The following is a 21,745-nucleotide window of genomic DNA, read 5'->3' on the forward strand; positions in this document are numbered from 1 at the left end:
GAATTTTCATATTTTATATGTGAGGACTCAGAAAGAGAACGAAAGGGTGATTTGGGCCAATATGCGATTGGGGATAATGGATCGCAGCCGCATGAGTGTAATTCACTTATTGGTAGACACAACAGCATAAAAAGGCCACCTGGTTCCGAAAAAGAATTCTGCCAGTAACAGCTTGTTATCAATATGCAATAGGGGATAATGGATCACAACTGAGTTGTAAATTAAACAACTCTAAATTGTATAAGTGTCCTATACAGAAAACAGACGCACACTGCAATAGTTTAATAAACGTTTATTTTGACGTGTCAAATCATCAATAATCATACAAATGTGAAAAACTAATCGGACCAATTATGGTTAATAACGAGCTAATGATTATAATGCCTTTACAACATTCACATTAGTAAAAACGAAGAAAAGTTATTCCGTGAAAAAACGCTCTCAGGCATAGGCACATGCAGTAGACCCCCGGGTTCCGGCATCCACAACTGAAAGGTGCTATATGTCACTTCAAAAATATTCTACTTGTTGAAGCCATCTTCTGGCTGAAATCGTCTTTGCAGCTCCTTTTGTTGCTTGTGTAAGGATGTGAAATTCTTAGACGCGCTCAATGAACTATTCCCTTTTCATCTTTTTGGGGGTTTGGGTTGGCATTTGAAACAGTCCTTTTCTCACTTTCACCATTTTCATCCTACAATTTACAAAATCCACAACCAATTGTGTAAAATCACTCTGTCCCCCCCAAACACCCTCCTACCAGGGTTGGGTAGGGTTACTTTAACTGGATTACTTTCAATTACTTTTGGATGACTCCAATACCAAATATGCTAATAAAAGACAAAAGAAACTAAATATGAATAAAATGACTAAATTTTGTGCAGGCTTGGGAAATAACGGAATACATGGAAGGGCAAAAATCATGTTGGCAAGCTGTTTGGATTTATTTTCAATTTGTTTCTGTCGCATTTGATGTTCGTTTTGCCGGAGATCAAAGAGATCAAAGCCAGGAGAGAAAGCTTACCACGTGTTGTGAGTCATCATATTATTCATATTTAGTTTCTTTTGTCTTTTATTAGCATATTTGGTATTGGAGTCATCTAAAAGTAATTGAAAGTAATCCAGTTTAAGTAACCCTACCCAACCCTGCCTCCAACCTACTTCACTGCAGCGTAATGTGCTTTGTGATTAAAGTAAGATAAAAACAGATAGGCGTGGTGAAAAAAATATGAAAAAAAGATTCTTTGAACTCAGTTGGGGATTGTTATCAAACCACGCACCTCACCTTTAAGATATTGAAAAAATACATTTCTTCTGCACCTTTTTAAGGCATTGTTTTCATTGTACAACTTCAAAAACAAATCGTCTTGCCCAAAAATGTACAAAATCCAATTTTTGAAAATGAAGCTTGCGATGACCAAGAAATACTAAAAAGGCACATGCATCATTATCCTGGCTAAGGAATATGGCTGAGACCAATCATTAAGACAAATATAAACAATAAGTAAGCGATTGAGGGCGGGAAAATCCTCACCAGTCCATGTTTTAATATCAGTTTTCATTTAAAGCCACAGTATCTTCCCCTTCAAGCATCCACCAACTAACTCCACTGCACCAGCTTAAGTCACATCACACTCAAAGTAAAGACATTTTCATATGAATGTTTTAACCTGAGTCCTGGGGGGTTTACTGTACTTGATTTATTGATAAAAAAAAATCTGTTTTGACTATTTTCGTTGATCTCATTTTTCATATGAAATGAATGCATCAATTTATAAACAACAGTATCATTAATATGCACCTTCTGTATGCCTTTTGTACTTCTAACACAACATTTCTCAAGATTGTAGTGCAGGATTGTTATATAATGATCAAAAGTTGCAAACAAAACACGAACATCAGGTTACGAGAGTGAGGAGGACATATTACGTAATTCGATACATTTCAAGAAGATTGCCTCTTGAAATGAAACGGCAATCTTGAAGTGCTCATAATCTAGCATTTAAAAGTACTTTCAGTCATGTAAAAAGTATAGTGAGAAAATGTCTCTTTCTAGTTTAATAAAGAGACAAAAATGGCATTTTTAAGGACCTGGGTGAATCTAAACCAGGGGTGTCAAACTCATTTGAACTCGGGGGCCACACAATAGAACATTCTCTTAAAGGCTGGACTTGTAGATAAGAGAGAAAGAAAAGAGAGAGAAAAAGAAATTGGAGAAAGAAAGGGAGAGAAAAGAAGAGATGGTGGGACAAAGAAAGAAAGGGAGAAAGAGAGCATGTGAAAGAAAAGATAAAAATAGAAATAGAAAGCGAGAAGGGGAGAAAACAGAATGAGAGAAAGAGAGAAGGGGAGGAAGAGAGAAGGAGAAAGCAAGAGAGAGAAAGAGATAGCAAAGGAAAAAAGGAAGAGAGAAAAAGAAGGTAAAAAGACACAGAGATAAAGAGTTAAAGGGGAACAAAGAAAGAAAGAGAGAGAGAAAGAGAGAGGGATAGAGAGTGAGAGAAAAAAAGAGGAATAGAGAGAGAGAGAGAGACAAAAGGGAGGAAGAGAGAGAGAAAAGAGGGCATAGAGAGAGAGCGCGAGAGAGAGCGAGAGAGAGAGAGAAAGAGAGAGAGAAAAGGGTGGAAGAGAGAAAGTGAGAGAGAAAAGGGGGGAGAGAGAGAGTGAGAGAAAATGGGGGAAGGGAGAGAGAAAGGGGTGAGGAGAGAGAGCGAGAGAGAGCATGAGAAAAAGATAAAAAGAGAAATAGAAAGAGAAGAGAGTGAGAGAGAGAGAAAAGGAAAAAAGGAAGAGAGCAAAAGAAGGTAAAAAGACACAGAGATAAAGAGACAAAAAGGAACAAAGAAATAAAGAGAGAGAGAGAGAGAGAGAGAAGGGACGAAGAGAGATAGAGATAGAAAAAGGGAGAGAGAGAGAGAGAGAGAGAAAGGAATGAAGAGAGAAAGAGAGAGACAGAGACAGAGAGAGAGAAGGAGAGAGAAAGAGAGAGAGAGATAAATAAAAGTACAGCGTTTGTGAGGCCCCTGGCTTTGGCAACCTCAAATGGACATATTTCAACCCGCAGCTCGTTTTTCTCAGCGTCTTCTCGCGGGCCGGATACAATCCCCCTAGCGGGCCTGATCCGGCCCGCCGGCCGCCTGTTTGACACCCCTGATCCAAACGAACGTTCGAAACCACGATTCAGTCATTTTGTTATTTACAATCGAAAGTGCTCGCTATGGAAATGTGTGCTTTAGCTCACAGTTTGGACCTGATGGGCTTCAGATACTTGTGATAGGAATCGTGGACCTGCAAAAAACGAAAAAAAACGTTAATTCTTTAATGCTCACGTGGATGCTTTCATTGGACTGACCTCTGTGGAATTTAGAGGGGAGCGCTTGGCCCATTCGAACATGTGCTCGTAGACGTTGCCGTCGTAGCGCCCCAAAACCGAGTTCAACCTCCTGTCGTGGATATCGAAGGCGTCCACCAGCGCCACCGCGTTCGGCCTCACTTCGGAAAGCAGCTCCTTGATACGGGTCGTGATCTCCAGCGCTTGAGAACCGTTCAAGAGTCCAGCCTGAAAACAAACTTGTATATCAGGGATGCACCAAATTTTCAGCACAGAAAATGTTGCCACAGAAAATACCCAGAATGCATTTTTATTTTAGACTGAAAGAAAAAAAATTCAAATGAATTATCATTTTTTATATTGATCCTTTTGCACACACTCACGACGCCATGACGGACGGCAGTAGACCATAGTAAACAGTAGACAACAATAGCATAAATACCTTTACCGGGGGTGTTAAACAGGCGGCCCGTGGACCGGATCAGGCCCACTGACGATTTGAATTTGGCCCGCGAGACAACACTGAGGGAAGCGCGAGAGAAAAAGGAGCTGCAGGTTGAAATATGTCCGGTTGATGTTGCCAAAGCCGGGTACCTCTCACAAATACGCTGTACTTGTATTTCTCGGTATCTCTCTCTCCTCCCTTTTTCTCTCTCACTCTCTATCTCTCTTCCCCCCTTTTTCTCTCCCACTCCATCTCTCACCCTTCCTCTCTCACCCATTTTCACTCTCACTCTCTATCTCTCACTCTCTTCCGCCCTTAATCTCTCTCACTCTCTCTCTTTTCCCCGTTTTTCTCTATCTTTCTCTCTTTCCCACTTTTCTCTTTCACTCTCTCTCTATCTCTATCTCTCAATCTTCACCCCTTTTTCTCTCTATTGCTCTCTCTTCCTCTTTTCTCTCTCACACTCTATCTCTTCCGCCTTTTCTATTTTTCTCTCTGTCTCTCTTCTCTAAATCTTCTCTCTCACTCTCTCCCCCTTATTCTTTCTCACTCTCCATGTCTCTTTCTCTTCCCCCCTTTTTCTTTCCCATTCCCTAACTCTCTCTCTGTCTTTCCCCATTTTCTCTCACTCTCTCTCGTCCCCCCTTTCTCTCTCTCTCTCTCTCTCTCTGGGGCGGCAGTAGCTCAGGAGGTAGAGCGCTCGTCTTGGGATCAAGGGATCCCAGTTAGAATCCCGGCTCGTTTGTGTTACATGACAAAGTGTCCTTGGGTAAGACACTGAACCCTTAATACCCCCAATAAGCAGGTTAGCGCCTTACATGGCTGCAAGGCCGCTATTGGGAAATGTGGAGCACATTGTAAAGCGCTTTGGGAAGATAATTGACTTGAAAAAGCGCTATATAAATGCAGATCATTTCATTTCATTTCTCTCTCTCTCTGTCTTCTCCCTTTTCTCTCACTCTCTATCTCTCTCTCTTCCCCCCTTTTTCTTTCCCATTCCCTAACTCTCTCTCTGTCTGTCTTTCCTTCTTTCTCTCTATTTTCCTTCATTTTATCCCTCTCTCCGTCTTCCCCCTTTTTCTCTCTCACTCTTTGTCTCTCCCTTCCCCCCCTTTCCTTGCCCAGTGCACAGGATTAAATCACCTCGGTAAAAAGTGGTGGTCATAATCTTCTGTCGTGGTTATTGGTATTTTTTTTCATCTCAATTGCCTATTCAACTGCTTCTTGCCATCCATCATGGCTCTCATTCTGCCAGAGAAGGGAACGTGAAGTCACGTGGAAAGGGTCAATACGGTAACCTTTTGAATCAAGTCAGTGCATCATAAGTATTCAATTGTACAGTTTTTCTTTTTCATCTTCAGTTTTTGCCCAAACATTTCATCTTTTCGGTTCTGGCCCCAAATTGTATTTTCGGTTCCTACGGCCCACCTCAGAAATATCGGATGGCGCGGATTCATTTCATCTCGAGGAGATGTTTGTACCTGAAGGAAGTCTCCAGAGTTGTTTGCGATGCCGTGAAGCGCGTAGAGACGAGCCAGAGTCAACAGCACCGAGTGTACAGGAGCAGATTGGATCTCGCCCAACTTGTCAGTAAAGAGCTTCACGATCACATAGTGACAATGTGCCTGGGAAAGGTTTATATTGTTAAGACACAATAAATCAACACACATCAGACATATACAAACTAAAGTATCTAAAAGCATTTCAATAATTAATGAAGCCCAATTCATTTTAAACAATAATGCATTGTATTTATGATGAAATGAAAAAATGAAATTATCTGCATTTATATAGCGCTTTTTAAGTCAAGACTTCCCAAAGCGCTTTACAATGTGCTTCACATTTCCCAATAGCGGCCGTGCAGCCATGTAAGGCGCTAACCTGCTTATTGGGGGTATTAGGGGTTCAGTGTCTTACCCAAGGACACTTCGACATGTAACACGAACGAGCCGGGATTCGAACTGGGATCCCTTGAGCCCAAGACGAGCGCTCTACCTCCTGAGCTACTGCCGCCCCAGATATTGTTCTCCAGTTCTCCATACTTAACATATTGTACAGAAGTCCGGGGCAATCGTTACAAAAGTTGACTACAGCCCCCTTTTATCCTCCAAAAACGTGCAATTAGAACCATACACAGGGTAGGTTATGGAGATCATACTCATATTTTATTCCTGCAGTCCAAATGATTAAAATTAAATGATTTAGTAAAATGTTTCACTGCACAACTGCTATTTAAGGTCAACAAAAACGTAGTGCCAGAAAACATCCAAAAATTATTCATTCGGAAAGAGGGAAATGATAACTTAAGTAAATTCATAATCCCAAAGGTGAGAACCACCAGGAAAAGTATGTGTGTGTCTGTGTGTGGAGTCAAACTTTGGAACAATTTACAAGACGAGATCAAACAATGTCCAACTATTCACTTGTTCAAATTTTAATACAAAAACACATTACTGGCGGAATACAGAGATGAAGAAAATAGGTGATACGAGAGATTGGGAATAGTGCGTCTAGAACTATGGTTAACTTTGTTGTTATTGTTGCTATCGTTATATCAGAACTGTTATTATTAATATTATTACTGCAGTTGTTATTATCATTGGTGTATTGATAGGGAAGATGAATGGGTAGGGAATATAAGCATCTGCTTCTAACAACCCCTTTTCGAACATATTATATAACATTATTTTGTTATGGAGTTATTGTTTTTGTTCTGTTTTTATTTTAATGTCCGAATAAAGTTTTCATTCATTCATTCAAAAAGACACTCATTTCCAGGGTTGGGTAGGGTTACTTTAACTGGATTACTTTCAATTAGTTTTGGATTACTCCAATACCAAATATGCTAATAAAAGACAAAAGAAACTAAATATGAATAAAATGATGACTCACAACACGTGGTAAGCTTTCTCTCCTGGCTTTGATCTCCGGCAAAACTAACATAAAATGCGACAGAAACAAAATGAAAATAAATCCAAACAGCTTGCCAACATTATTTTTGCTGTTCCACGTATTCCGTTACTCCCCAAGCCTGCACAAAATTTAGTACCTTTATTCATATTTAGTTTATTTTGTCTTTTATTAGCATATTTGGTATTGGAGTAATCCAGTTAAAGTAACCCTAACCAACCCTGCTCATTTCACATCTTTTCCACCCAAAAAACAAATACATCCCCTGAAACTTGCGCAAATTATGTTTATTTGTGGTCTACTTTTGGCCCCAAAAAGGGTTAAGGGGCGACTCAACCAAATGCCAGTCACGCTAAGCAGTCTTACGTCAGAAGCTCGGACCAAGTCAATGGCGCTCTCGTTCCAGGCGTCCTCTTGGCTCTTGTTGTGTTGCAGCCCCTTCTGGATGCTCTTGGCAGCCAGCTCCACCAGGCTAAACACACAGAAGGATCATTTGCATTATAAGAGACTCATCAGCTGCCGCTTTGTGCCGGGATATGGCCTTTTATCACGTACCTTGCTGCCCGTAGTTTGTAGAGCTCGGCCAGGCTATCCATGTCGTTGATATCGAGGCCGGTCAATGTCGCGGTGACGAGTTGCGGCTGGATTCTTGGAGGTTCTGCTTGGTTCAGGTAAGATACAATGCCGTGCAAAGGCTGACCGGCTCGCGCTTGCTTGTAGCTCTTCATCAAGTATCTGCAGAAATGCACGTAAGCCAAATTTGTAGACAAGGTTTGACTACCGTAAATTCCGGACTATAAGCCGCTACTTTTTTCCCAAACAGCAAGAACTCGAGACAAATTCACGACAGGGTTTATACTTGCGCCGCACCGCGGGTGCCGTTCGGTCGCTCCCGCGAGCGAGCCCCTAACCCGCGGCGCGGGTACTTTCGGGCGCGATACGCACGACACCGACACAGTTATGGGGGTCCCGCGCACGTCCGACGCCTTTCGCCCGCCGCCTTTCGCCCGCCGCGCGCGGACGGCCGCCTGTCTCGCGCGCTACTGGGGTCGTCGGACGAGCGGGCTCCCCCCAGTTACGGGGATAGCCCGATCACGCCCGCCGCCTTTTCTCGCGTCGCGCCGTGTGACGCCGCGTCCGCCGAACTCGCTCTGTCGCGCGGCCCGGGAGTGACCTCTGCCGACTCCGCCGAAAAATAGAATATCTTTTCTGCCACTGTATCAGATTGAGAATTTTTTTTAAAAAAATCAAATAGATATTTTTTTTACCGTAGTACGGCTGCTCCAACAATTTTTTAAACTAAATGTGGCCTGCAACTCAAAATATTTCACAAAAAGATGTTTTAATAATCTTACTGAAAAAGGATATTGTTCATAAACGGAATTTAATACTAAACCTCATAAAAGTACTTGCACAAAGAATTGGGAAAACAGCGCTTAAGAATTGAATCACATTGTTTTATTCATTATCTGGGGATATACTTGCCTCATTAAAAGGTTCAATTTTATAACGCTAACCATTTTTTTTCCAATTTGTTCATTACAATTCTATGAAGATTTTAGCATTGAACTAATTTAATCATTTGTAACAGTTTTGTTTTAATAGTGTTAAGTTTTACTGTTATTTACATGACGTAATTCCTGAAATGTCTTTTATATGCTGTATAGCATTTATCTAATCCATAACATTGAATTTATTCCCTTATTACCATAAGAAGTACAGAATAAAGGGTTTATTTTCTTTGAGACCCAATGTACCTTATCTGAGTGTCAAGAAAAGTGCCTATAAATATACTGTATTATTGATGATTACTCAAAGGTGAGAACCACCAGGAAAAGTATGTGTGTGTCTGTATGTGGAGTCAAACTTTGGGACAATTTAATATTTTATTCCTGCAGTCCAAATTATTAAAATTGGATGATTTAGTCATTTTTTTCACTGCACAACTGCTATTTAAGGTTAACAAAAACACAGTGCCAGAACACATCCATAAATGATTCATTCGGAAAGAGCAAAATCATAACTTAAGGGGCTGTAGTCAATTCATAATCCCAAAGGTGAGAACCACCAGGAAAAGTATGTGTGTGTCTGTGTGTGGAGTCAAACTTTGGGACAATTTACAAGGCGAGATGTCCAACTATTCATGTGTTCAAATATAAATACAAAAAACATTACTGGCAGAATACAGGGATGAAAAAAATTGGGTATGAGAGATTGGGAACTATGGTTAACTTTGTTGTTATTGTTGCTATTGTTATATCATGACTGTTATTATTAATATCATTACAATTGTTGGTATTTTCATTGGTGTATTTAATAGGGAAGATGAAGGGGTAGGGAACATAATCATCTGCTTCTTACTACCCCTTTTCGAAAATATTATGTAACATAACTTTGTTGTTGAGTTATTGTTTTTATTTTAATGTTCAAAATAAAGTTTTCATTCAATCATTCATAGATACCTCCCTCATCAATAGGATAACGAACAACATATATATAGAAGTCCAACAAAAAATATTCGGGCATTGACACACCTCGCGGTCTGCAGCATCATGACTGTATTCTCCCCCTCGTAGGTGCAAGTTGGTGTAAAGTCGACATATATGTCAGGTAAGGCGCTGCTGCGGGAGTAGCCGTGCCCCCCACACGACATGCGGCAAACCTCGATGGCAGAGTTAGCCGTCCACGTGGTGAAAGCCTTCAGACCAGCAGACAGAGCGTGGAGCTTTACATTGGAGAAAGGAGAGAAGGCATTAAAATCACACAGAACTCTTTGGGGAGTGCACAGACAAAACTACATTGAATGAGTTAACAACTGGGCATCAATTGCATACCTGTCAACCTGTACGTTTTTGCCGTACAAAGTACGTTTATTATGCATTTTAAGACGTGTACGACGTACAAGAAAATCTGTACGGAAAAACGCAAATTTGTCAATGATGGGTACCATCCGGTATACACCGACTATCACCAAACGGCAAATCAATCAAGTCAAACGAGTTCGCCGCGGTAGCCTCTATCTCGGTATCGTTTTTTTTGTTGCAGACGAAGCGAGCGGTTTGATGCTACTGTGCGCATGCGTCTGCCGCCTGGGGATTTCCCATTGCATCATTCCGATCACACATGAACAAAGCGAAAGCAGAGCAGTAGGCCTACATTATAATAATAATAATAATAATTTCCTTTGTATTGTCATATTCTTTGTAACAATGTACACAGAACGAAATGTCGATACACCTGACCCGTTGTAGCGAGCCGATGCAGCCGCAGCCAACAGAGGGCGCCGCCATTTTACCAATTAGGTATGACTCGGCCGAGGCGCGAACCAGCGACCTCCCAGTCTCAAAGCGGGCACACTACCATCTAGGCTAACATAGTTTTGAATTTTCTTTGGATACAATCATCAAGTCACAATGGCCGAACCTGAATTAAAACGCCGTAAGTCATTCTGATCTGAAAACAACAGGCGGGGTTGATTGAGTAAATTTGAAATACATGTGGTCTTAAAAACATCGGATTTCATGTGGTAGTTGTGTAGTGAAAGGAAGTCCGTCTCTTTTTAGAGAACCGGCTTTTTCAGCTCAACTCATTCAAGAGAGCCGGTTCTCAAACGGCTCACTTGCTTTGATGCATTATATTACGAATTATGATGTTGTATAAAGAAGTTAAGAAAAAAAGGGAAGTATAAAAGGAGAAAATGAAAAAAAGACAGGTTTGTGAGTATCCCTTTAATCAGTATATTACCAACAATCATTTAATGCAGAAAATGAATTAATAATTTGAATAAGAAAATGTATTATTCTACTTAATTATATTTGCATGTATTTTTTCCTTCTACGGTGAACGTCCAAGCGACTTCATTTTTGAACTTTTTTTATAATAAACCTCATTCATGTCGAGCAACTCAGTATCTCACAACAACATGTTAATTAACAATATATATGATATAAGGAAACACATGTACAATATAGCATGTTAAACTACATAAATAAACAGGTTTGGAAAAAAATTAAGGTATAAGATTATTTTGTATTTTGTAAGGGAAAATACGACAGTTTGTAAGGGCATGGAGCCCTGGAGCGCGACAGGTATGCAATTGAATCAATAATGTATTGCATGAGTGCATAGACATGGACTCCAATAGTGCAAGTACCTCTGGCAGCTCACTAAAGTCCCCTTGCTGAATGTCTCCGGTTATGCGATGATATGTTTGATTCATGTACTGGCCAACGAAAGTGAAAGCGTAAGCCGTAGCCAGCACGGGAAACAGTTTGTACTGTTGCGTCTGGTACTCAAGGATCTGCGGCTCTGGAGCTCTGCAGAAACCCAACACAAACAAATGGAGTGCAAATCCTTTTTTTAACGTTGATCGCTAACTGACCCTGGTCGGATTTCAGACTGATGGCGGACGACGCTGTAGCGGATGGCGATGGTGCTGGACTTTGCGAGTACTTGAGCCGACTCGCCCACGATCATGGAACGGATAAAGACCATGGTGCCGTAAGTCAGTTTGGCACTGGGTGGCTTGACGTAGGAACCGTCTGGGTCCACCTAGCGGAGAAACAAACAGATCTTCAACTGGGAAATCATGACAAATGTGGACAATAAAAAGGTACTGTATTTTCCCGACTAAAAATCAATCTACAGTACAAGTCGCACTATCCATAAAATGCGTGATAAAGGAGAAAACAAAAATCCGCACGAGAGTTTAACTCAAACAAGCCATAACCTACTTCTCTGACCTCCTTCACATTGCCACGCCATCCCAAATCCCTGAGATCTTTTTCTTCCCTCCATTCCACTGTACCTCTCAGCTCCATGGGGGGCAGAGCTCTCAGCCGCTCGACCCCCCCAGCTCTGGAACTCGTTACCACCTGAATTCCAGAATTCCATCACCCTGCCCACATTTTAAATCTGGACTCAAAACCCACCTCTTCAGACATGCCAATTTATAAATATCTGCTTCATATACCGCCCCCCTTTTTTTATTCTACTTTTTTTTTAATTTGGTATGTATTACTTGCTTGTTTTGAGATTTGATTTGCAACCTCAGGGGAACTGTTTAAATATAGGCTTAACATACACTTATATTTATGGCTTGTGAAAACCTATATTTCATGATGACAATATATGCAGTGTGTGCAAATCTGGTGAAAGACTACAGGAAACGTTTGACCTCTAATAGCAAACAAACGCTACTGTACCAAATATGAACATTCATCTTCTCAGGTGTTCAAATACTTATTTGCAGCACACAAATAAATCGTTGGAAAAATCTTGAATTGTAATTTCTGGATTTTTCTTTTTAGTTTATCTCTCTCACAGTGGACATGCACCTACGATGGAAATTTCAGACACCTCCATGATTTCTAAGTGGGAGTAATAGAAAAATAGCAGGGTGTTCAAAAATGTATTTTCTTCATTTAAAAGTCCGGTCTATCAAGCCGGACTGCGAGAAAACACGGCAATGGATATCATTTCAAGCATTTTCAAGCACTTCACCCAATATTCAAGCATTTTACTGACCTTAAAAACATAACATTAACATTTAAGAATTTTCTAAGATTTTAAGCAACAGTATGAACCCTGCATTGACTAACCGACCTTGGCATATTTCATGAGCATGTTTTCCCGTGGTATCCTGACGTGTTCCAGTTTCAAAAAGCCGTTGTCGACTTCGTTGAAACCAAATTTGGGTCCGATATCTCCGACGATGATACCTACGGGGGGGGAAAAAATTCTTCCTAAGAAATAAACGGACACTTTAGATGAAAGAAATTTGAAATAATGCAGATACCTGGCAGTGGTTGGTGGGTGTCCATGTCACGGAGGGGTACGATGAAAGCATGAAGACCGTGGCATTTTCCTTGAGTATAAAGTTGGGCTAGTACAATTGCGTGGTTTGAGGTCTTTCCGACTGAAACGCAGTAAGAGCAAGAGAATTTTAGAACTTTTCTTTTGCATTTCCTTATAGTTTTTCAAACAAACAAAAAATGCTGATTTGGGAAAAATGGAGGTCTCGTAAATATGTACAGTATTCCCTCATCGATTTTGCGGTTTGACTGTTGTGTCCTCTGCTTTCTGTTTCCTGGATAAAGATTGAAGCAACCCGAATGAATTGTTTTCAAGAATAGCGGAAATCGAATTAACCACCTACGCATGCCTTTTGCGAGAAACGTCATAACACTAATAGACTGTGCTTCCGCGTTTAACTTTTGACATTAAATAAAGGATAATTTCATTCTTAGCACTCACCAAAGTCCAAAAAGTACTTTTGGTCTTGCTCAAATAGAGTGCTACAATTCAGTGCCCCATCTATTTATACGTTGTGCTGCCAGAAGCATGGACTTACACTATATATGGATGGATGCAACTGTGGAATTTTAACTGTGGGGGCAGAAAGTCATAAGAAAATTTCCGGAGAAATCCACCAATGCACTTGAGTTTTTTTGCGAGTTTTTGTGGATCATTTGTCCAAAGTGTCCGACAGTGCTTTTCTCCATAAATATATTCAAAATGAGGGAAACCGCGTGTGCAGTATTGCGCACAAGTAAACAGATTCATTTTGTTGCACTTGATGTCAGAAATCTACCTTCTGGTGATAGCAGTGTCTGAAATACCGTCAGCCCGGGGCGTGCATCTTTTACGTCGGGCGTACACCTTACAAAACGTTTCCGCCCGGGTGGCCGACAATTTTTTCAAGAAAAAGAAAAATAAAAACACCGAAAGATTATTTTTCAAACCAAACGTTTGCCTTATTCCGATTTGGAAATCTTTGCTCGTTTTGGAAATTTCAGTTCGTTTGTCAATTTGCATACTCGGCAGCCAATCGGAAGCCTGCATCGAATAACTTCGTGCTTCCGGACTTTCCGAGGGTTATAAAGTTGTGCATTTGCATATCATTTTACAAAGTAGACAGACAACACAAGAAAAATGGATAAATGGTGAGGAATCAAGCCAAAAACTCCCAGAAGAAAGATTCAAAAGAAGCTAGCGAAATGTATGACGCTACAAAACGTAAACGTACATGAAAAGCATTGTGGAAAGAGGAGTTCACGTGGCTTGTAGCAGACGATGCAACGCAAACATTGCATGAATGAAGATGAGTAAATGCAGGTACATACTGATGGCAGATGGAAAACAACGATGTTATGTCTGTTATATATTCTGATTATGAATCCTTAATACTTTGCAACAAAAGTTTTTTTTGCGATTAGTCGTCTAATTGTCTATCTATCCATCTATTGTGCTTCAAGTTGTGAAAAATGGAGCAGGCTACTTTTCAGAGTTGTCTGCCCTGTTGTCCGGTAACTTTTTGGCATGAGTTTTAGACACTGGTGATAGAACAGATTAACCGCAAAAATCAAGGAAATACTGTAACAGTCTTCCAATTTCTGTACTTACGGCCCCCGGGCCACCATTTAATGGAGCTGACAGTTGGACTGTTTAGAATAAACTCTTCTGTTGCTGGTTCATAAGTGGCCGTCGTCTCTAGCCCTCGGAGATGTGTTCCTGGAGCAATGGGATAGAACAAAAAACACCACATCTCTATCAATATTATCTAAAGATGAGATTCAATAAGACGAATCAGAATGATAATCTACCAAAATTTGTGACATAGTAGAAAACAAGCCCATCACAGTTGCCGTAAGGTCACTTTTTAATTTATATGTAAATATGTATACCTTTGCATTCCTATGAGGACTCCATGTTCTTTTGCAATCGAGAAAAGCTACGCAGCTTGTAAATGTTTGACAGATCCCAAAATATCTGAGCATGTTACATGCATTCAAATGATTTGTAATGAATAACCTGAGTCAACTACTCAAAACCAGTAAAAGTAACAGAATCAGTCAACTTTAGTGGCTTTGGCTTTAAAAAGAGGGAAAAAAATCCTCTGTTTTTTCTCACTCCCCAACTCAAATCATTAGGTAGACTTTGGACCACAATGTCTGTTATTTTACCGTGGCCCATCTCTGTCTGAGCATAGGTGCCGATGATCTCTAGGTTCCACGCGGGCATGAAGAAGCGGTCCATTTGCTCGGGAGTGGTCTGGTTGAGCAGCGTGAGCAGGAACATTCCCAGATGCACATCGAAAGGATTCGATCTGACCGGGTCCACGCAGCTAAGATGCCAGATAGATGCCAGCGAAACAGGAAACCAGGTGGTCATTCCAGGCAAAGCAAAAAAAAAGGCGAGCCACATACGAGCAGGAAATATGATGTCAAATGTAAGCCATATTTAAACAAACATGCAGTATGGGAAAAATAGGTGGATGATTAGAAGATGAGTAATTAAGTAGCCATGAAAAAAGAAAAGCACAAAAGGTTATTCAATTCGTAAGAGTTTGGTGTCAATTGAAAAAAATACAGTTGTGATCATTTGTATGTAATTTGGCCTGGAACAGGTTATACAGACGCTCCCCTACTTACGAACATTCGAGTTACGAAAAACGGTAGAAAGGAACATTTTTTTCAGGATGTCGAAAAATATCCGGACATTGCTGTAAGTTAGATTTTGTATTGTGCACCAGGACGGTACTGTAGTACTTCTTTCCGCCTCTACCGGCGTGTGGCGCTGTGAGAGCTCACCCAGCATCCACCCCAAAGAAGAAATCCGGCTTACTCTTCCTTGTTCGTGTGTGAACATTGTATACTGTATCTCAGCACGCTAGAATTTTGACATTTTTAGTGTTTAATATCTCGTGCATCCATTCAATATGATTGGGTAAAGTGTAAAGGAGAGGTGAGCCGTTTCTTTTAAAAAGAAAGTGAAATAAGAAAGCTTAATGCGGTTGAGAAAATTTTCTGTTCACTAACTACCACAGAGGAGGATCTCTTGAAGGCCATCTTCCAAAACTAAGTTAAAATTAACTTTAGGGCGGCATTAGCATAGGAGGTAGAGCGCTAGTCTTGGGATCAAGAGGTTGCAAGTTCGATTCCCGAAAGAAAACTAGATGCGGTTGAGAAAATGGTTGTATCATTTTTGGTTGTTTTTTTTTTTTTCACTTTCTACCACGGAGGAGGACCTCTTGAAGACCCTCTTCCAAAAGTAAGTTAAACTTAACTTTAGGGCGGCATTAGCTCAGGAGGTAGTGAGTCAGTATTTGCAACTGTATATTTTTGTAATGTATTTATTTTAGAAACTTATTCTGATATGTTTTGCACGAGCAAATGAGAAAGAAGGGGCGGGGCAAACGCGGGCTGAGGGGAAGTGGAGTAAAGGTGAGACATGTTTGTGGACGCGGCCGACAATAGTGGATATATATTTTTCCCACCCTTACCTTTGGAAATATACACTTTTTTTCTTGGATTACTTTCAACGGGCACCCGGACTCTGCAGGTCTGCATCAAACCTGAAGTACCGGTATCATTTTCCGTTCATTTTGCCGGCTGTGATTTCTGGACTGTGTCGGGTATGGGTTAATTTTGTGTTTGTGTTGCATTTTTTCAATGTGGGCGCCTGCGGCTAATATACAGGTGCGGCTTGTGTATGTACAAAATCAGTTTTCCTCCCGAAATGTGGTGGGTGCGGCTTATAATCAGGTGCACTCTATAGTCCGGAATTTACGGTACATGATTTTAGACCTTTAGAATACATTTAAAACTTGGGTGTTAATTTAGACTTTTCTGATTTTACTGTCTTGTTGTATGCTAAATGTTTTTATACTGCACTTATACATATTTGACCCCGATCTGTCCTTTCAAACACACGTTAAGAATATTACTAGAACAGCTTTTTTCCATGTTTGCAACATTGCTAAAATTTGTCCTATGCTCTCTCAGTCGGATGCGGAGATTATAATTCATGCGTTTGTTACCTCCCGTCTCTATTACTGTAATGCATTACTCTCCGGTCTCCCGAAGTCCAAAATCAAGAGCTGGTGCAAAATGCTGCAGCGAGGCTTTTAACTAAGACAAGAAAGTTTGATCACATTACACCGATTTTAGCTAACCTGCATTGGCTCCCTGTTAGCTTAAAATGTGATTTGAAGGTTCTGTTGGTACTTTACCAAATCATGCATGGACTTGCTCCCTCATATCTTTCAGATATGATCTTTGATTGATCTTTGTGATTAAGGGCGTCACAAATAAATGTCTTGACAAACATACAGCAGTTTGAGTGGCAATTTTTTGCCTGAAATAGCAGTGCAATGTGACTAACCAGAGTACTTCAAGGCTTATTTCCCATCGTAACGGTGTAACCCTGGGCTCTACTGTATTGGAAGTTTTCCCCCCATGTTAAAAAAATACATAAACTTCATTGTTCACGTGACATATTGTGATTATTATGATCCACCCTAGACGTTGAAACCTGGCTTGAGAAAGATTCCATTCTTCTCACTTAATTTGGCTGGACGCTCAATACAGAAAACAGATTTTATTTTGGGATGTAGCCAATCACAAAGGTAATAACACCCGACTTTTGGTATCTAATTCAACAAATAAATGTCACGATTACCGATATGCTTCACCTGTGCCCGCCCCTTTGGCGCCAACTACCTCGGACTCAGATTGGCTTCCGGTCACTATTTAAACCACAGGTGTCAAACAGGCGGCCCGCGGGCCAGATCAGGCCCGCTAAGGGATTGAATCCGGCCCGCGAGACAACACTCAGAGAAGCACAAGAGAAAAACAAGCTGCATGTTAAAGTATGTCAACTTGATGTTGCCAAAGCCAGGTTCCTCTCACAAAGACACTGTACTTGTATTCATCTCTCTCTCTCTCTCTTTCCACCCCTTTTCTCCCACCCTCTGTCTCTTTCTCTCTCTGTGTCTTTTAACCTCTTTTGCTCTTACTTCCTTTTTTCCTTTTCTCTGTTTTCTCTCTCTCTTCCCCCACTTTGTGCTTTCTTTTCTCCTTTCTCTCCTTCTGTCTTTCTATTTATCTTTGGATTTATTTTTTCCTCTCCCCTTCTTTCCCCCTCTCTCACGACTTGTCTTTTTATCTCTTTTGTTTTTCACGCTCTCTCCCTCTCTTTCTTTGTCCCACCCTCTCTCCTTTTCTCTCCCTCTTTCTCTTATTTCTTTATCTCTCTTTTTCTTTCTCTTTAATCTACTGGTCCGGCCCCCGACAGAATTTTTATTCTATCGTGTGGCCCCAGAGTTCAAATGAGTTTGACACCCCTGATTTAAACCCTCGTCTATCTGTCACCAGTTGTCAGTCCGCCTGCGAACCTCAGTTCACTCTAGACAAGCTTTTCGACCCTGACTCACTCCTGTTTATGTTCCCGTCTGTTTCCCAACTTCGACCCGTTTTTTGATCTTGACCACGTCCTGGCTCTCCTCGCTTTTGACTCGTTCCTGAACCCAACGTTTTTTGGATCTTCTGTCCCGGCTACTGACCCGTTTTTTTCCGGTTCCCAACACCGCCATCGCTCGCCACGGAAGGGACACTTCTGCGTTCAGAGCGACCTGATTCCTGCAACCAGCGATCACCGGTGTGCAATCCTTTCCCTTCTTCCCAATAAAACTGAGAGAAACGTACGCAAGGGGGTCCTGTCTCCGTTCTGGTCTTGACAATAAAAGGCAAACATTAATTAATCTGTGCTTGAAAATCGATCTGTCAAACACATACAATAGAATAAATCTGTTCATGTTGACAACTAAAATGGGCCTGTCTTCACTGCTTTTACTGATCTCCTGAAAATAAAAGAAAAGGCGTAGTCCAAAACTGACCGTGACCCATCTCGGTTTGAGCGTATGTGCCAAGGGCCTGGTAGGACTGTGCTAGAGGTAACCATTTCTTGGACTGCTCAGGGTCACATTGGCCATACAGGGTTGGGAGGAACATGGCATAGTGCAGCCCCAACGCCTCGTGAAAGTTGCCTCGATACATGCTGGGTGAAGGGAAGGTATACAAACAGGAAGTTGAGAGTTTCAATATTCAGGGTTCGTACACCTTTTTCATTGACAAATTTAAGCACTTTCAAGGCCAATGTTTCCATTTTTCCAGTACCTTCAAAGGAAGAAATCCAGTGCCAATCAAAAGGACGTTTTTTGTTTTAACTTTGATGACTAAAATAAAGCACATACTTGTTGCTATTTGAGAGACGGGTACTGAACAAGCTGCGGTCAATCATGGACAATTCATCACCTCCACTACACAGAATCATCTCCAAACAGAAGAGCAGCTTCAGCGACAGACTGCTGTCACAGTCATGTTCCACTTGAAAGACTGAGGAGATCATTTCTTCCTCATGCCATGAGGCTCTTTAACTCCACCCGGGGGGGTAAAACCCCACCCCCACATTTGTACATTACCCTATTTTGATTACAGTGTGTATTTTCCATAGCACTATTTAAATACTCTAGAGCAAAACGTTAGATTGGGTATTTTTGTATTCTATATCTTTATTTTATTATTTTATTTTTCAACACAAGGATACTGCTGGAAGTGTGAATTTCCCTATGGGGTTGAATAAAGTATCTATCTATCTAAATTATTCAATTATTATTCAAAATAATTCAGTGAACAATATTTTTGTTCCATGACAGGTAATTTTGTCGATCGTTAGTACTTTGTGTCAAAGTAAGAATAAACTTAAATAAATCTACTTTTGTTATTGGATAATTCTCTTCTTATCTTTATAAAAATAAGTTAGAGTAGTGAAAAAGAAAATACTACTTGCAGGCAGTCTAACCTTTGGCATAGTTTTAATCTCGTCTTGTACTTTGCTCCAGTTTTATTTGTTGATACAAAACAAGGCTACTCAAGCCGCTGTTTACAAAAGACTCTTTGCGACTTTTTAAGAATGACACTCATTAATATCCGAAAGAGTATGTTTTGTACGAAGAAATTATCGTCCATATCCTACCTTTTATAAAAAATGATCTCCTCCGGGTCGGCAATGCCGGATTCTCTCAGCTTGAGGATCATTTGTGCGCTCCTTTTAACTGCTTGATCGTAACGTTCGCTGCGGGACAAGAAGTTGGGGTCCACGTACTTGAAGTCGGGATCGTTCAGTACCATGGACTCTGCGGTAGAATAGGGAGAACGGGTTCATCCTCATGAGCGTCAAACATAAAAAACAGAGACACCCGAAGCAACTGAAAAGAGCGAAAATCTGGAGTTGGTCATAACTGGTGTTAGTGGCTAGCTTTAGAGGTGGTTCGCAAGCAATAGATGGCTCTTCTTGTGAGTACCGTATTTTCCGCACTATAAGGCGCATCGGGTTATAGGGCGCATCCCCAAAAATAGTTTTTGGTCCTATATTTTTCATGCATAAGGCGCACCGGATTATAGGGCGCTACAATGGGAACGTCGACAAAACAGTCAGATAGTTCAGTCAAACTGATTACCACCTTAACATTCCCAAAGCTTGCAAAGAAGCAAATACGTGTCTCAGACATGTACGGATGCAGTGTCCGTACGATGTCACCAAACAAACATTTCTTAGTTTCCATTTGATTTTTTGCTGGCAACCATGTGGACAGCAAAGTAAGAATTTTATTGTGCAGGGAAACGGGGTTCTTTATTGTGCATATGACAATAAACACTTTGAATTGAATTGAGTTTAAAAAAGGACTCATCACAGAAACATCAAGATCGTTTTAAAACAAGATACCGGGAAAATATAAATCTGCATAGCTCACCTAAGTTCTCTTGCAGCCTTCATGTAACCATGGTCTCCTTAATACCGTGAGTGTAGTAAATCCAGGAAAGTAAAATATTTACAAATATAGAATAGTAAAAATGTTTTCTCTATGCCGTAGTGCAACCCAACCTGTGATTCACATTCATCTTTTTCGGCCTATTACAGGCTTTGTTTTGCCCTTTTAGCCTATGCGAGCCTGTAAATGATAAAAAGGATCCGCCCTCTTTACCCCCGAATAACTTAAGCTAATAGTGACTGATTGAAAAGATGATTGACACATTGGTTAGGAAATGAGACGCCGGTATATAAATCCCAGCATACACCGCAGACGACTTCGCCTTCGGGGGAAAATCTAGTCGGCGGCTGCTTGCTTTAGTTGCAAGACTTTGCGACTTAATATTGATCCATATATAAGGCGCACTGTATTATAAGGCGCATGGTCAGCTTTTGAAAAAAATAAAGGCTTTTAGGTGCGCCTTATAGTGCGGAAAATACGGTACATCTGGCTCGGAGTTAAAAAGGAGCATGATTTACTATTTGCTGTACTGTTACCAGGTCAGTTTCAGGACGTGCATGGCCAGCAAAACACTAGGTAATGACTGTGTCTGGTCCATTAGATATAGGGCACAATTCTGACTACAGTTTACAGTCAAGGTGTCATTGCTTTTTGCATTCGACAAGCCGGATGAAAGAGCCTGTCGGGCCGCAGGCCGTCGTTTTCCCCTCTCCTGTCTAGTCTATGGTGTTATACACACTGGCGCTTTAAGAAAAAGCGCAGACTTCACTATGAAGTAATTTGAGCAGCTAGCGAAAATTGGCCGCCTCTTCGTTTGACTTGACACTGAAATATAATATTCCTCGATAATTTCATAAACTATCGTTTAAAAATCTCCAAAAGATAAAAGTTTTTAGTTAAAAAATGACCCGTTAGCTCGACAATTTACCAATTTCTCGCCGCCTCTTGGTCTTCTCGGGGCCTCCGTTCAAAAGGTAAGTGAGTTCCTCGACGTCGAAGGTTGCTCTCTTCCTCTCGTTCGCTATGTCGGGATTCATATTTAAACTCGAAACTTAAATTATTAAAGAAATGACAAAAAAAGACGTGATTTTTTTATTGCCCTAAACTCGAGTGACCCGCTGCTCACTCGGCTTGGAGGTGGATGACGTCAGACACACCACGTGATTTAAACCCGGAAGTATAATGTTTGTTTATATAATCAATCAAATTTCGTGTTTTGGAGAGGGTCTCGGGTTGATTTTGTTGGAGGATTAAATTATTACTTTAACGGAGAAAATCAGAGCGATAGTGACGTTGGGGTTTTTTGTATTTTTTTTAATGCTTTATTGAAAAAAAAAAACGCAGAAACATTCTCATACACACGCAACGATGTATTAAAAGTACAACCATACTTAACTTTATATATATATATATCTATATATATATATATATATAAGGACATTTACAAAAA

The 21,745-nt window shown here is 40.7% G+C and overlaps 1 protein-coding gene across 2 annotated transcripts; it reads right to left on the bottom strand.

Moving 5' to 3' along the window:
* Positions 1 to 279: 279 nt before the first annotated feature.
* On the bottom strand, positions 280 to 21,436 carry acox1 (acyl-CoA oxidase 1, palmitoyl). Of its 2 annotated transcripts, none has more exons than XM_088341454.1 (14): positions 21,224 to 21,436; positions 19,500 to 19,659; positions 14,648 to 14,808; positions 14,088 to 14,195; positions 12,481 to 12,600; positions 12,288 to 12,403; positions 11,065 to 11,234; positions 10,837 to 10,999; positions 9,218 to 9,408; positions 7,239 to 7,418; positions 7,050 to 7,155; positions 5,255 to 5,398; positions 3,350 to 3,556; positions 280 to 3,285 (listed from the first exon to the last, which is right to left on the bottom strand). In XM_088341454.1, exons 1-14 carry the CDS (start codon positions 21,330 to 21,332, stop codon positions 3,235 to 3,237), a joined length of 1,986 nt encoding a protein of 661 aa, XP_088197580.1. In that variant the 5' UTR covers positions 21,333 to 21,436; the 3' UTR covers positions 280 to 3,234. The 2 variants fall into 2 exon arrangements, with proteins under 2 accessions (XP_088197580.1, XP_088197581.1); XM_088341455.1 differs by lacking the exon at positions 14,648 to 14,808 and adding an exon at positions 18,361 to 18,521.
* Positions 21,437 to 21,745: the final 309 nt, after the last annotated feature.

This window comes from Urocampus carinirostris, chromosome 8, assembly GCF_059441175.1.
Source record: "Urocampus carinirostris isolate Australia breed hairy pipefish chromosome 8, RoL_Ucar_1.0, whole genome shotgun sequence".
In the NCBI taxonomy this organism is placed as follows: domain Eukaryota; kingdom Metazoa; phylum Chordata; class Actinopteri; order Syngnathiformes; family Syngnathidae; genus Urocampus; species Urocampus carinirostris.